The sequence below is a fragment of the Gracilinanus agilis genome, chromosome 6 (assembly GCF_016433145.1).
Source record: "Gracilinanus agilis isolate LMUSP501 chromosome 6, AgileGrace, whole genome shotgun sequence".
Lineage (NCBI taxonomy): Eukaryota > Metazoa > Chordata > Mammalia > Didelphimorphia > Didelphidae > Gracilinanus > Gracilinanus agilis.
In genome coordinates this window covers 63751557-63763912 of record NC_058135.1, presented here as the reverse complement: position 1 = coordinate 63763912, position 12356 = coordinate 63751557, and the positions used below count along the sequence as shown (strand labels likewise).

The window sequence follows — 12356 nt, the reverse complement described above, 5'->3', positions numbered from 1 at the left end:
ACAAACACTCTGACTTTTCAGCCAACAGAATCATCAGTGGAGAGAATGAAAACAGCATGAGGTTAACAGAGATCACAGGAGTGGATGGTGCACTCTAATTGATCGGGTCCTAAGGTCAAGCAAGCTGGGCTTGGAAATAGGCTTTGGACGGGTGTGAACCTGACCCTCAGAACTGTAAGCAGCTCAGAGCTGTCACAGCAGTGGGGCATGAGGCTGGAAAATGATGGCTCAGACCAGAGCCTCTGAAACACAGAATGTATTAAAATATTCTGTTCATTTATTAAGATATCTGTATTAAAATGAAACTTCTTACCTTTGTGCCTCTTCAGCTGGGGAATGCTGCTAATTGTTGTGGCTTGAATTATTTCTACTACAATCTGATACCTGATTTAAGGGGAGAAAAAAAGAGAAAGAATGAGTAGGAAGGAAAGGGCTCTTCTTCAGCAGCACTTTTGGTTGATATTTATACAAATCATGAGTTATGGGCATAGGGTATCTGAATATTGTATAAATGTCATCTCTAGGTTCTTGTCAAAACCACCACAGGATACTTGGGATCACCACTATTCATAAAGCCAGAATAAGAGAAATAAGAACAGTAAAACCCAAGTCAAATATGGGCATCACCCAACACATTGTCTCTTTCCTGTAGATCAGTGGTTCCCAAACTTTTTTGGCCTACCTCCCCCTTTCCAGAAAAAAATATTACTTAGCCCCCTGAAATTAATTTTTAAAAATTTTAATAGCAATTAATAGGAAAGATAAATGCACCTGTGGACATCACCGCCCCCACTGCCCCGGATCGCTGCAGCACCCACCAGGGGGCGGTGGTGCCCACTTTGGGAATCACTGCAATAGATCATAGGTAAGAATTTCAAGGATGTGAGTTTTTGGAGGCAGTGCTACATAGAAATAAAAAGAGGGTTGGGAATCAGACCAGTGTTGTGATGGGGTCTCCCAATAATGAGTTGTGCAATAGCTCTAGCAAATTCCTTAACTTTTCTGAGCATGGGTGATCCCATCTATAAAATGGGGTAATGGGGGGACAGGACTATGATGAATTCTAAATTATCATTTAGCCAAAATATTCTTTGGCTTTATAATCTACCTCAATATTCTTGAGTTCCAATACCAACAGATGGGTTAACATTCTTTCTTGTGTTTTTCTTTATCAATGTTTATTGACAAAGTTTATTGACTCACTGAATATTCTATCCTTTCTATTCTTTTCCTGGAACAGGGTTCATAATAATGGAAAATACCACAGAAGGTGGATGCCATCTACTCTGTATGGATATTGTATCTACCTAGCTGCATCCATGTTGCCTAGCTTATCAGAATGCATGCTTCTTGACAACAGGGATGATTTTTGCTCTTCTTTGTATGCCAACCTAACACAGTTGGCTTGTAGCAAGCACTTAATCGGTACTTGTTACTTAGCTAACTGATTCTCAAGACCTTAGTAGCCATCAAGACTAGCCCTCCTTGTTTTTAATGTGAGGAAGCCAAGGCACAGAGATGTTAACGTGGCTTGCAAAGGCCCAAACATGTAGTTAAATGAACTGCTGGATTCATTTTCCTATGGCACAGAATTGATCATGTCACTTCCCTACTCAAAAATCTTTTTGTATTCCAGTGGTCTATAGGTCACAATGCAAGCTCTTTAATCTGATATTTGTCACCACAGAGTTAACATGGGGAAAGTAATTTGCAAATATTAAAAGCAATATTTATGTGGGAGGTGGGATTAAATAAAACCCTTCCTACCTGTGCCTCTCCTCCCTTTCCAGCTTGATTTTACATTATTCCTCTTTCTGTAGACGATCACAGCCAGAACAGATTAGTTGTGCCTTAATCTCATTCTGCTCAGTTAAGAGTGGTGCCCAACTCCAACACACTCAACATTCACAGACCCTCTTGGCATTTCTGCCTCCTGTCTTCCAGGCATTCCTTAAGTCCCAAATCAAAGTCAATCTTTTGCAAAATCTCTTTCCATTTCTTCTTCATTCTAGCATCTTCCTCTTTTAATTATTTCTGATTTGGCCTGTACATAGCTTCTTTGTATGTATTTCTTTGTTTGTTGTTTTCCCCATTAGACTTAAAGCTCCTTGAAGGCATGGGGCTGTCTTTTGTCTCTTTTTGTATCCCCAGCACTTAGCACTGTGTCTGTGAAGCAGCAAGACTTCATTATTGATTGACTACTGACTATTGTCTCACTTCCCTCCCTTCAGAATCCTGCTGAGATACCATCAAATCCTTGATCACTTGTCTCACTCCTCTCCCATTACCCACCCCTTCCCAGGTGAATGTGTTCTCCCTCCTACAGTATCTCATCCAGCTCCTTCCATCATCCTCAGCACAAATACCTATCAATGTTGCCTCAATTCAACAACCCAAGTCTGGTCAGTCTGTAATTCCCAGACTAGGACTTGGCAGAACAAACTCCAAATGACGTCTCCCACACAATGTTCCTCGATCTCTTTCACTGCTAGTTTTTCAAGTCCCTGAAGATGACAAGGAACTAATCAAATCATTACTTGATCATTATCTTTTGTAAGCTACCTAACTTGCTTACACAGGAAAAAAAAATGCTTCCTGGATCACAACGAACATAAAAAGGGCATAACAAGAAGAATAAATATCACTGCTAATGTTTCTTGGAGAGTAAGGGATGCCAATAACTACAAATAAAGGAAGATGCTGCCTTATCTCAAGCCCATGTTTGCATCTAAGCGTTGGGTAGTTTTAGAAGGAGCAAATGAAAAGTAAAGAAAGGGTTTCTTGATTCGTGAGCAGGGTGAGAGGGCTTTGCTTTCTCAGAGACTGTCCAGAGTAAGCATAATTCATTCTAGGCCTTAATCTCCTTCTGTCTCTGCTTTTCTCTTTCCCTCAAAGACTTCCAATTCCTCTTCTTCTTTCTCTGCTCAATCCAGGTATTTATTTTATGTTACTGTTAGGAGTTGTTTCTCTTACAAAGAAGTTTTTAATTCCCCTTTAAATATAACATAATTTGCTTACTTGTTTTAGAAGTGAAGGTAAAGAATAAAATTAGTTATAGGAGAACATTGTACAGAGCAACAGCAATGTTGTAATGATGAACAACTGAAAGATTTAGCAACTCTGGTCAATGCAATGATCCATGATAATTCCAAAGAAATCATGATGAAAGGCACGATCCATTTCCAGAGAGAGAACTGATGTTCTCTGATGAAAAAATAAAGCAAGCCCCTACTCCAAAAAAAGAGACTAAAAACTTATATATTTTCAAATGATGCTTTACATGTGTGGGTGATACCTCTATGTGTAATGCAGTAATTTTTTTAAACCCTTACCTTCCTTCTTAGAATCAATACTAAGTAGTATTAAGTGTAAATGTTCTCCTGAGCTCATAGAAACTGAGTCCAACACAGACCTCCAGCCTCTCCTCCTGGTTGGATGGTTCCTCCCAGATCTTCCTTTTAAGGAGGGCAGACCAACTTGCCATGGCTTCATTCTTCTCCAGAGAGCACTCCAGGCTTTATGGGGATGGGTCTTCTTCCTTTTATAGCTTCCTTTTACAAGCTATTTTGGTCTGTATAGGTGTTCAGTGAAGACCAGCATTTCTGGTATGAGCCCTTTTCAGGGCTGCTCATGCACCTTTGGGGTCCACCCAACTCTAACCTGTGGCTCCTAGAAGCTGTAACGCATACAATAACCTGACCCTATAAAACTATCTCAACAGAAAGGCTTAACCAAATTGGGGGTAACTGACAGAGCTAAATCCTGTTGGTGAGTTAGGGGGTGTCTACCCCACAAAATGTGAAGACTTCCTTCAGCAGAATGGGTAGATGAGAACAATATGTCCAATGGCCATGAGGGAAGCTGAAGCAAGTTTAGAGCCACCACCAATCTTCCTTACTTTTGTCTTGCTGCTGGGCTTTTATGACGCTTGAAGAGAGCGTGAGGCTTACAACTTCATGCAATTCTGTCCCACTTAAATCCAGTTCACACAGGAGTCAAGGCATCACCCATGAAGTCACAGCTCCTCTTCCAAATGGAGAAGAAATAAAGGTGTCTTCCATCAATTGAATGGAAACTTCTTGTCATTCTTTCTGCTAGAATTTGCATTCCCAGAACTGGGCATATTTCCTGATACACAGAAAAACGCTTAATAGAAGTGCTTGTTGACTGGCTGGGGCTGATGAATAGAAAGACTTGGGAGTAGAATCTCCCTCATCTTGGATACAATGCATATCAAAACAACCTTAGATCCCTTGAGCTTTTGGGGTTGATTATGTTGGTATCTGCCTATATATTTATCTAATCCATTCCTCTGGAAAAGGTACTTCCTCCCATTGTCATAGTCTATAAATCTAATGCATCTAAGACTCAGCCACACTTATGAGTTCACTTTATTACCAATAGTCCCTGAATTGGTACATAAATGTCTAAAGCCCATCATTGTCTATTCTGCCCAGATTCTCCATTACTATTGCCCAGAAATGACTGAGACTATTTCCTATTCTTCTTCTTTCCTGATTCATACCTGTTGCCTTCTATGGTATCTGGTTTGCCAGCTGGATCTGGGCATTTTTCTCCCTCCTTCTATGCTTTTAGTTAAAAGCCCTTTTAATCAGATAAGCCAGACTGGAGGAAAATGCATTCTTTACAGCTTTCATTAAATGTGCTCTGTCCCTGAACAAAAGCCTCCATTCTTTCTGTATTCTTAAACTATGGTTCAGAAACTAAATACTGGTCTCTAATTCCATCTTCTCAGAGAGCTACTCACTTCCCATATGCGGAATAGTTATGGGAACTAAAGACAAAATCAGATCATATCAACAAGCATTCATTAATCTCTAGCTTCCTTCAAAGCATTGCTCAAATGCTATCTCTTGCACATTGCCTATCAACACTCTTGAAATTACTTTGACTATCCTTATCTCTGTGCTCCTATCTCCCCAGGAGAAGGTAAAATCCTTGAGGGCAGGGAATATTTTCATTTTTGTCTTTAGTTTCCCAGCACAGGGCAGAAAATTGATGAAATGAATTCAGTGCCACTGTACTCACGGCAACCCCCCAAAAGATAAACATTTAGATATGACGTGCTCCCTACTCTCAATGGGGCTTTCATTTCTGTAAGAGGACAATATGTCAACAATACCAAAAAAAGAAATCAATCTAAAAATGAAACTTTTTCCAATACACTTAGTGATGGACATCTTTGGATCATGAGACCATCATGTAATCATAATTTAGAAGTAGAAGGGAGACCTTAGCAATCTTTGTAATCCAATTCCCTCATTTTATAGACAAGGAAAGGCCCAGGGAGGTTGGGTGATTTTTTTCAATTATACCACTAGTCTGAGGTGGAATTAGAATTCAAGTTTCCCAGGATCCAAATCCAGCATTCCACTATATTGCACATCTTTGGACAATGATTAATATCAAGGAGGTAATTGGTGACTGCTCTTATTTGACTGGATTCTCAAATCCTCAACTATATAGTGGAATTAAATAAAAGAAACATAGGCAACAATATCATGAATGTTTATAGCCGCCTCTTGATTCTCCAATAACCTATGAGAGAACAGTAGAACAGATAAACAAAAACAAGAACAATCTTCCCAAACCCCCAATTTCATTTTATCCATGAATTCTACAATTGCTTGGATAACAATAAGCTATGTAACAATCTGCAGTAATGTCCAAATATAATCAGAAGGGCAGAAAAAACAACTTAAAGGATTTACTGGAGTGCTACTTTGAAAACAAGACAAAGTAATGGAAATTTTTAAAAGGTAGAAAAGTATCTCACAGAGAAATTGTCTCCTGGTGCTCCCCCCACCCCTCCCATGAGACCTTGGTCAAGTCAATGAACTTCTCTAAATTCCTATGTAAGACATGGTTAATGTGGGGAATTTGTTTTTCTTGACTAGCATACTACATGCAAGGATGGTTTTTGGCTTTCAAAATGTAAGGAGATAGGACCTGGGGAGGAAGAAGAAGAGTGATGATAGTTATTGAAATGTAAAAAGAAAAGAGGGGGCACCGAGGCATTTTTTTTTCAAAAGCACAAAAGAGAATGGAAATTCAATAGAAAATGCAGACAAATAGGGCAGTTATGAAAATGAGATACTAAATTGTTATAAATTTGAAGAGAGAAAATAAAGCAGATTCACAACTGCAAGTATAATCTCCTTTTTTCTGTTCTGCTTTGTATATGAACTGCTTATTTTATTTGGGATCTGTCAAATCCGGAACCAAAAAAAAAAAAAAATTTAAGTATCACAGCTGCTCCAAAAGACCACTCTCATGGACAGAGACATTACATATGATCATTGTTTTGTTAATGCCTATTGCTGTTCATTTGTGTGTCCCCCTAGACTTGGTTGGTTAGTTAATCTTTGATTGTCTCACCAGAGGAAGAGTGAAATGATATCTTTGGGATGTCTTTTGATTCAAGCATAAATTGGATTTAAGTGAGGCAGAGCTGCACAAAGTCATCAGTCTCACTCTCTCTTCCAGTCACCAAAGTCTAATGGTAAGCCAAAAGTCAAAATGGCGATAACCTGGGATACAGTGGATGACCCTGGCTTCTTTGATGTCTTACCAAGCTCTAAGCCCTGTTGGAACAAAATGTTCTCCTTTGCCCCTTCCACAAGGGGAAGTCTTCCCATGCCTGGGGTAGATCCAATTCAAGGACTCTGGACCCACTGTTTAGAACTCTTTGTAATTCCTGCAATAGGTTAAGACCTTCAGATTGACTAGCTCTTCCAGGATGAAGCCAGAGGCAATGAGTAGCAAAGCTATCTGACTGGAATTACCTTGGATAAACACCTCAGAGTTACTTGGGTCAGAAGGCAAACAGACAGAGGGAAAAGGGACCTAGAAAGTAGCCAGTCTCTGAATGATAAAACATTGGCCATCAAGTTCAAATTCCTAGTAAAGAGCATGCATATTTCTAAATGGTCCCACTGCTCTCCCCTGTCACATACAAGTGATGGGTTTCTTAGCTCTTTAGCTCTCCCTCCTCTCACCACCTCGCAACACCCATGGTGTGCTACCTACCTGGTGTCTATCCACTCTAAAAGTTGTGAAACTGTCAGTATAAGCACTTTCACCTTGAAAATCAGCAAGTGCTAAAAATCAGAATTTGACTTTTTCTTTTGTTGATTGTCTAACCATAAGAAAGTGAGGGAGAAAATGTAAATGATGCAAATTAAACTTAAAAGTGTGACAACACCCTTCCCTTCTCCCCTCACCCCTTCCCACTGGCTGGTTATTAAACATTTTCCAGCATAATATGTATTCCAATGGAGACCAAAGGAAGATATTGATCAGTCAATGGTGGATAAGAGAGATATGGAAGTAATGATCAGACGTTTATAATGTGCTTGACATTATGGAGAATACTAAAGTATAAAAGCAAGATCCCTGCCATCATAACATTCATAATGAGATCAGGGATCAAAACTAATATCCTGGAAACAACAGGAAACAATGAGACAAAAATACAATTACTTGCTCAATTCTATGATCTCAATTTCCCCAAAGCATGAGTATAATCGCTGTTCACGTTCAGAACTAGGAGAGATAAAGGAGAGAGGGACAAAAGGAAGCTTCCTCAAAGCTATCTGACTTGAATTGGATTGGATTTGGTGAGGTAATGGGGAGAAAACAAAGCATTCTGGGTGAGGAGGGGGCTGATATGAAAGCTAGCATGGTGAAAACACTGGTATCTGGGGAAAGCAGCCTGACTAGAATGGAGGCTATACATCAGGGAGTGGAGTTTTCTGGTTTTATAGACCTCTTTGGCAGTCTCAGGGAGGAAACCTAGAGACTCTTTCTCAGAAGAATGTTTCTAAATACACAAACTGCACAGAATTACCAAAGAAATCAAATATATTGAAATATAATCATCAAAATATTTTAAAAGCAAGTTTACAGACCCTAGGTTAATAAAGTTGTCTGGGTAGAATGGGCACATGATTATAGAAGGTCTTGAAAGCCAGAAAGAATAGTTGAGATAAAACCCAGTAGTATGGTTAACACAATACTAAATTTGGAGTCAAAAGCCTAGTTTTAAATCATATGGTTACAGTATGCTGGAACTGTCCCTTACTACCTTTGTGACCTTAAAGCCAGTCCTGTAATTTCATTGGCCCTCAGTTTCCTCATGAATAACATGGGAGTAAACTAAATTATCTCTAAAGTTTCTTCTAGCTCTAGCTAGTTCTGTGATATTTCAGTTACCCTGTTTTGTAGCACAGGACAGAGGTCCATCTGTATGAATCATCGCATATTCAGACTTTTAAAAATATTTTTCAGTTTTACTGATTTTTTTCCTCTTTCTTTTCTCTTTAATATTATTTTGTTCCAACATTAGAAAAGACACTTGCAAAATATTGACTGGTGCTAGTAAAAAGCAAAAGATACCAATAAAAATTATTTTTGAAAAAATTTGTGATACTCTGTGAATTAGAGAGTTCTTCAAGGGCTCTGGTGTAGTAAAGGAGAGACAGCTTTGAAACCTGTGTTTTAGGAATGCTAATGAAGTGTATACAGAGTGTGTACATGAGAATACACAGAATATATTGTATATATTGAATGTGAGAAGCAGATGAGACAAGTCAAGGAAGCAAGGAAAGTGAAAGAAATGGATAAGAAAAATATTTTGAAGGAAAAAAGTCAAAAGGATTTGGTAAGAAATAGGGAAAAGATGAATAAATGAAAGGAAGAATCAATGACTTGAAAATTTTAGGTCTCGGTAAGTAGCAAAAGTAAAAGACATGGAAATCAGGAAGGGAAGCTGTTTAGGGGGAGGGTGCAGGGGAGGGCCTCAATTCAGGAAGATCTGAATTCAAATCCAATCTCAGACAGTAGCTATATGACTCTAGAGAAGTCACTTAACACTGTTTGCCTCAGTTTCCTTGTTTGGAAAATGAGCTGAAGAAGGAAATGGCAAACCACTCCAGTATCTTTGCCAAGAAAATCCCAGTAGGAATCAGGAGTCAAATAGAAGAGGGCACATTCAAACAGAAATATTCAGCAGGCAACTGGAAGTCATAGGACCCTAGATTTAATTCCAAAAGGAACAATTATTCATGGCTTCTCATTTTACAAATGAGGAAACTGAAGCCAAGAAGTCATAGGATTTGCCCAAGGACACTTATAAGAAGTAACAGAACTGAAATTTGAACCCAAATTCTCTGACCTCAAACGGAGTTTTATATCCCTCTATATCATCAAGGGACTATGAAATGCAACCAGAAGTCAATGCAGGAGATAAAGATCAGCAACATGGAGGTAACATAGTTGACACCCTGAGAATAGATTAAAATTTCTAGGGAAATACTGTGGTGAGAGAGGAGAGAAACTGATCATTATCTACTCATCAGCAATTCTGCAACAGATTTTCTAGTATTTTGTAAATCTGGACTCTGATTAGAATAAAAATTAACCTGAGAAAAATGTACTCAAATCTCTCCTAAGTGTTTCACACTCCAGCCTCTCAGGTTGAATATCAAAGCTATCAGGGCAATGTTTCTCTAATAGGAGAGTTCCCAAGTAAGTTCTCTCGGGCTTTTGAAGATTAAGCTCTGATCTGAGAGTGAGGGCACTTCAAGCCTACCAGGGTTTCTCAGAAATAGAAAGACTTGTCACTCCTGCTCTCCTCTTTTAATAGTGACTCTATCTGTTCCCTCTCTTGACCTTTCTTTTATTGACCACCTTGTCTCTCGGTGTAAATGTCACCAATGATGTCATCTCTACCTGGCTCTCGGGTGTTCTATCCCTCCCTGCCTAGGGATAAAATGAAAGAGAGGAACTACTACTAAATCTCTCCGTTCTAACTAATTTCCTTAGAGTAGATCCCAATTCCTCAACCATGTAGTTGAATGAAGTGAGAGAAAACAAGGCAATATTATTATTATTACTATTAGGCTCACCTTTTGATTGTCCGGTGTTATAAAAAGATAACACAGGTAGAAATAAGGGTAAACATCAAGGCTCATTTTAGCCAGGAATCTGTAAGAATTGCTAGGATAAGAGTAATATTAGTTATTCGGCTTCAGCTAGATATTACTGTTGCCATTACATCATTTCAGTCCTGTATGACTCTTCATGACCCTAGTTGGGATTTTCTTGTCACGATACTCATTTCAGAACAATTTCCTCTCTCTATCACATCTAACCTCACTATGTAGACTCAGGAGAGTCTTTGGAGGCAATTGAGTTCAACTCTTTTATTTAAAGATAATTGTGACAGCAATTCAATAACATGATCAAGATCGCAAAGCAAGTTAAGTGTCTGAGGCAAGATTTAAACCTAAGTCTTCTTGATTCCAATCTAGTGTCCTGTCCATTGCACCATACTCCTCTTTATAAATTTTAAGTTCCTCGATTCACCTAAGTAAATCTTGTAGCAGTTACCAAAATGCCTTGCTCATAGTAGGCACCAAGTAAACATCTTTTGAATGGATGACTGGATGAATGCGATACATGATCATAAATATCCTTTACATAGATACGTCATTTAATAAAAATAATTTTGTTCCAAGGTAAAACCAGTACCAGCATGCAGAAAATATTTTCATCTTGTGTTATATTTGCAGCTGTTTATTATATTGATATTTTTGAGGAAAGAAGGAAAGTATTACTGCATTGCTTTAAAGGTACTAAAGAGTCTTTAGGAACGCAACGTGGAAGAAAATATATAAAGGATATCTGATTGAATTTGATTTAGTTAGCACTCTTGAAAATCACAGTGTGTGGGCTGTGTATGACCTTATATTGTAATAGTTATTGCCAAAGAAAAAGATCTCAAACCCCACATCTGTGTCAATAGATACTGCTTGGTCAACAATGATCAGAGAATCATAAGCTGGCCTTTTATCAATGACACGTTTCCTTCATAGCCTTGGGTTTTATCAAATCAAATTCCAAACCTTCAGGGAGAAGGTTGTTGTTGTTGGTTTTAGATTCGAATTACACACACACACCACACACACACACACACACACACACAATTTGCTAAGGCAGAATAATGACACAAACACAGTACCAGGAGAGGAATCAGGAGATGGTTGAGCTCTTTGTCTAGTTTAATAGCTATCTGCCTCTTTGAAGTCAGGAAAATCATACAAACTTTTTGTTCCCTAATGCCTAGTATGCTCAAGTTTCGTTAAAGGAGTAGTTGATGACTGTAAGGTCCTCTCCAGTTAATGAATCCCATGGCTTTAGATGCATGAGACCTCAAAAGGGATCTTACCTAAGCAGAACCATTAGGCTAAATGAAATGAGAATGTATACAAATGACTTAGCAAATCTTAAGGGACTGTATAAATATGAGCAATTATTATCATCCTGGATAGAGTTCTAGACGCTCTTAATAACTCAGAGTTATGGGGCACTTCAATTTTTCCAAAGTACTTTCCTCGGTTTGATCAAATAACACAGGTAAAGGAAAATGGTCGCTTTTTGTGAATGTAAGGAGCTCCAGGTGAGCAAACTCCTTTCACCAAGGAAAATCAACAAGTGTTCTGGTTCACATATAGTCCTGCAGAAAGGATGTGTTGAGGAATGACTGGAAGCTGTACTGTCCTGGCTCTGAAGCAGTCCAGGCTGCCCATTTTACAGAGAAGGAAACAGAGCTTCAGGGAGGTGAAGGGATCTGCCCCGTCATTTAGAAAGTGTTGGTGCGAGGCTATGAGACCAGATCCGATTCCAAGAGGGAGGCTCACACGAGGTTTAAAGAGAGAGGATACTATATTCAGCCCAAGTACAGCAGATGGATCTTTGTGAAGTGAATCTTTTATTCCACAAGCTCAAATCTCCTTATAAGTCTTCCCTCTGAGAAACAGACTCTCATGTGTTCAAAATACTAACCAAAAGGTTTATACAAACACACATGGGCCTTTTCAGAACGGGGTTTCATTTCAGTCTCGAACAATGCAAGTTCAGATCACTGCCTGCATCTGTGAATGTGGAGCAGCTTGGGCCAGTAAAGGGAACGAGGTCTGGAAACTGTACCAAAATGATCATCTCAGTTCTGGGGAGAAATCGAGAGTCAACAGACTGAATCACAGAAAAAAAAAAAAAAGCCCATGTTAATAATTATATATGAGGATTGGCTTCTCAACAGTAAGGATTATCAAACCCTGGAATTACAGACACACATTGAGAGAGACAGACAGATGGACAGACAGAGACAGAGAGGCAGAGAGGGAAGAAGGGAAGGAGGAAGGAAGGGAGGGAGGGAGGGAGGAAGGGAGTATGAAAAGGAGGGAGAGAAGAAGGAAGGAAGGAAGGAAGGAAGGAAGGAAGGAAGGAAGGAAGGAAGGAAGGAAGGAAGGAAGGAAGGAAGAAACAGCCAT

General features: G+C 39.1%; 1 protein-coding gene across 1 annotated transcript in view; it reads right to left on the bottom strand.

Annotated features, from left to right (window-relative positions):
• Nucleotides 1-12356, bottom strand: part of SNX25 (sorting nexin 25) — a 240541-nt gene that overhangs the window by 99785 nt on the left and 128400 nt on the right. Inside the window, exon 6 of the mRNA XM_044681650.1 lies at nucleotides 314-384. Coding sequence (XP_044537585.1) covers nucleotides 314-384 — 71 coding nt within the window. The remainder of the gene's footprint in view (nucleotides 1-313; nucleotides 385-12356) is intronic.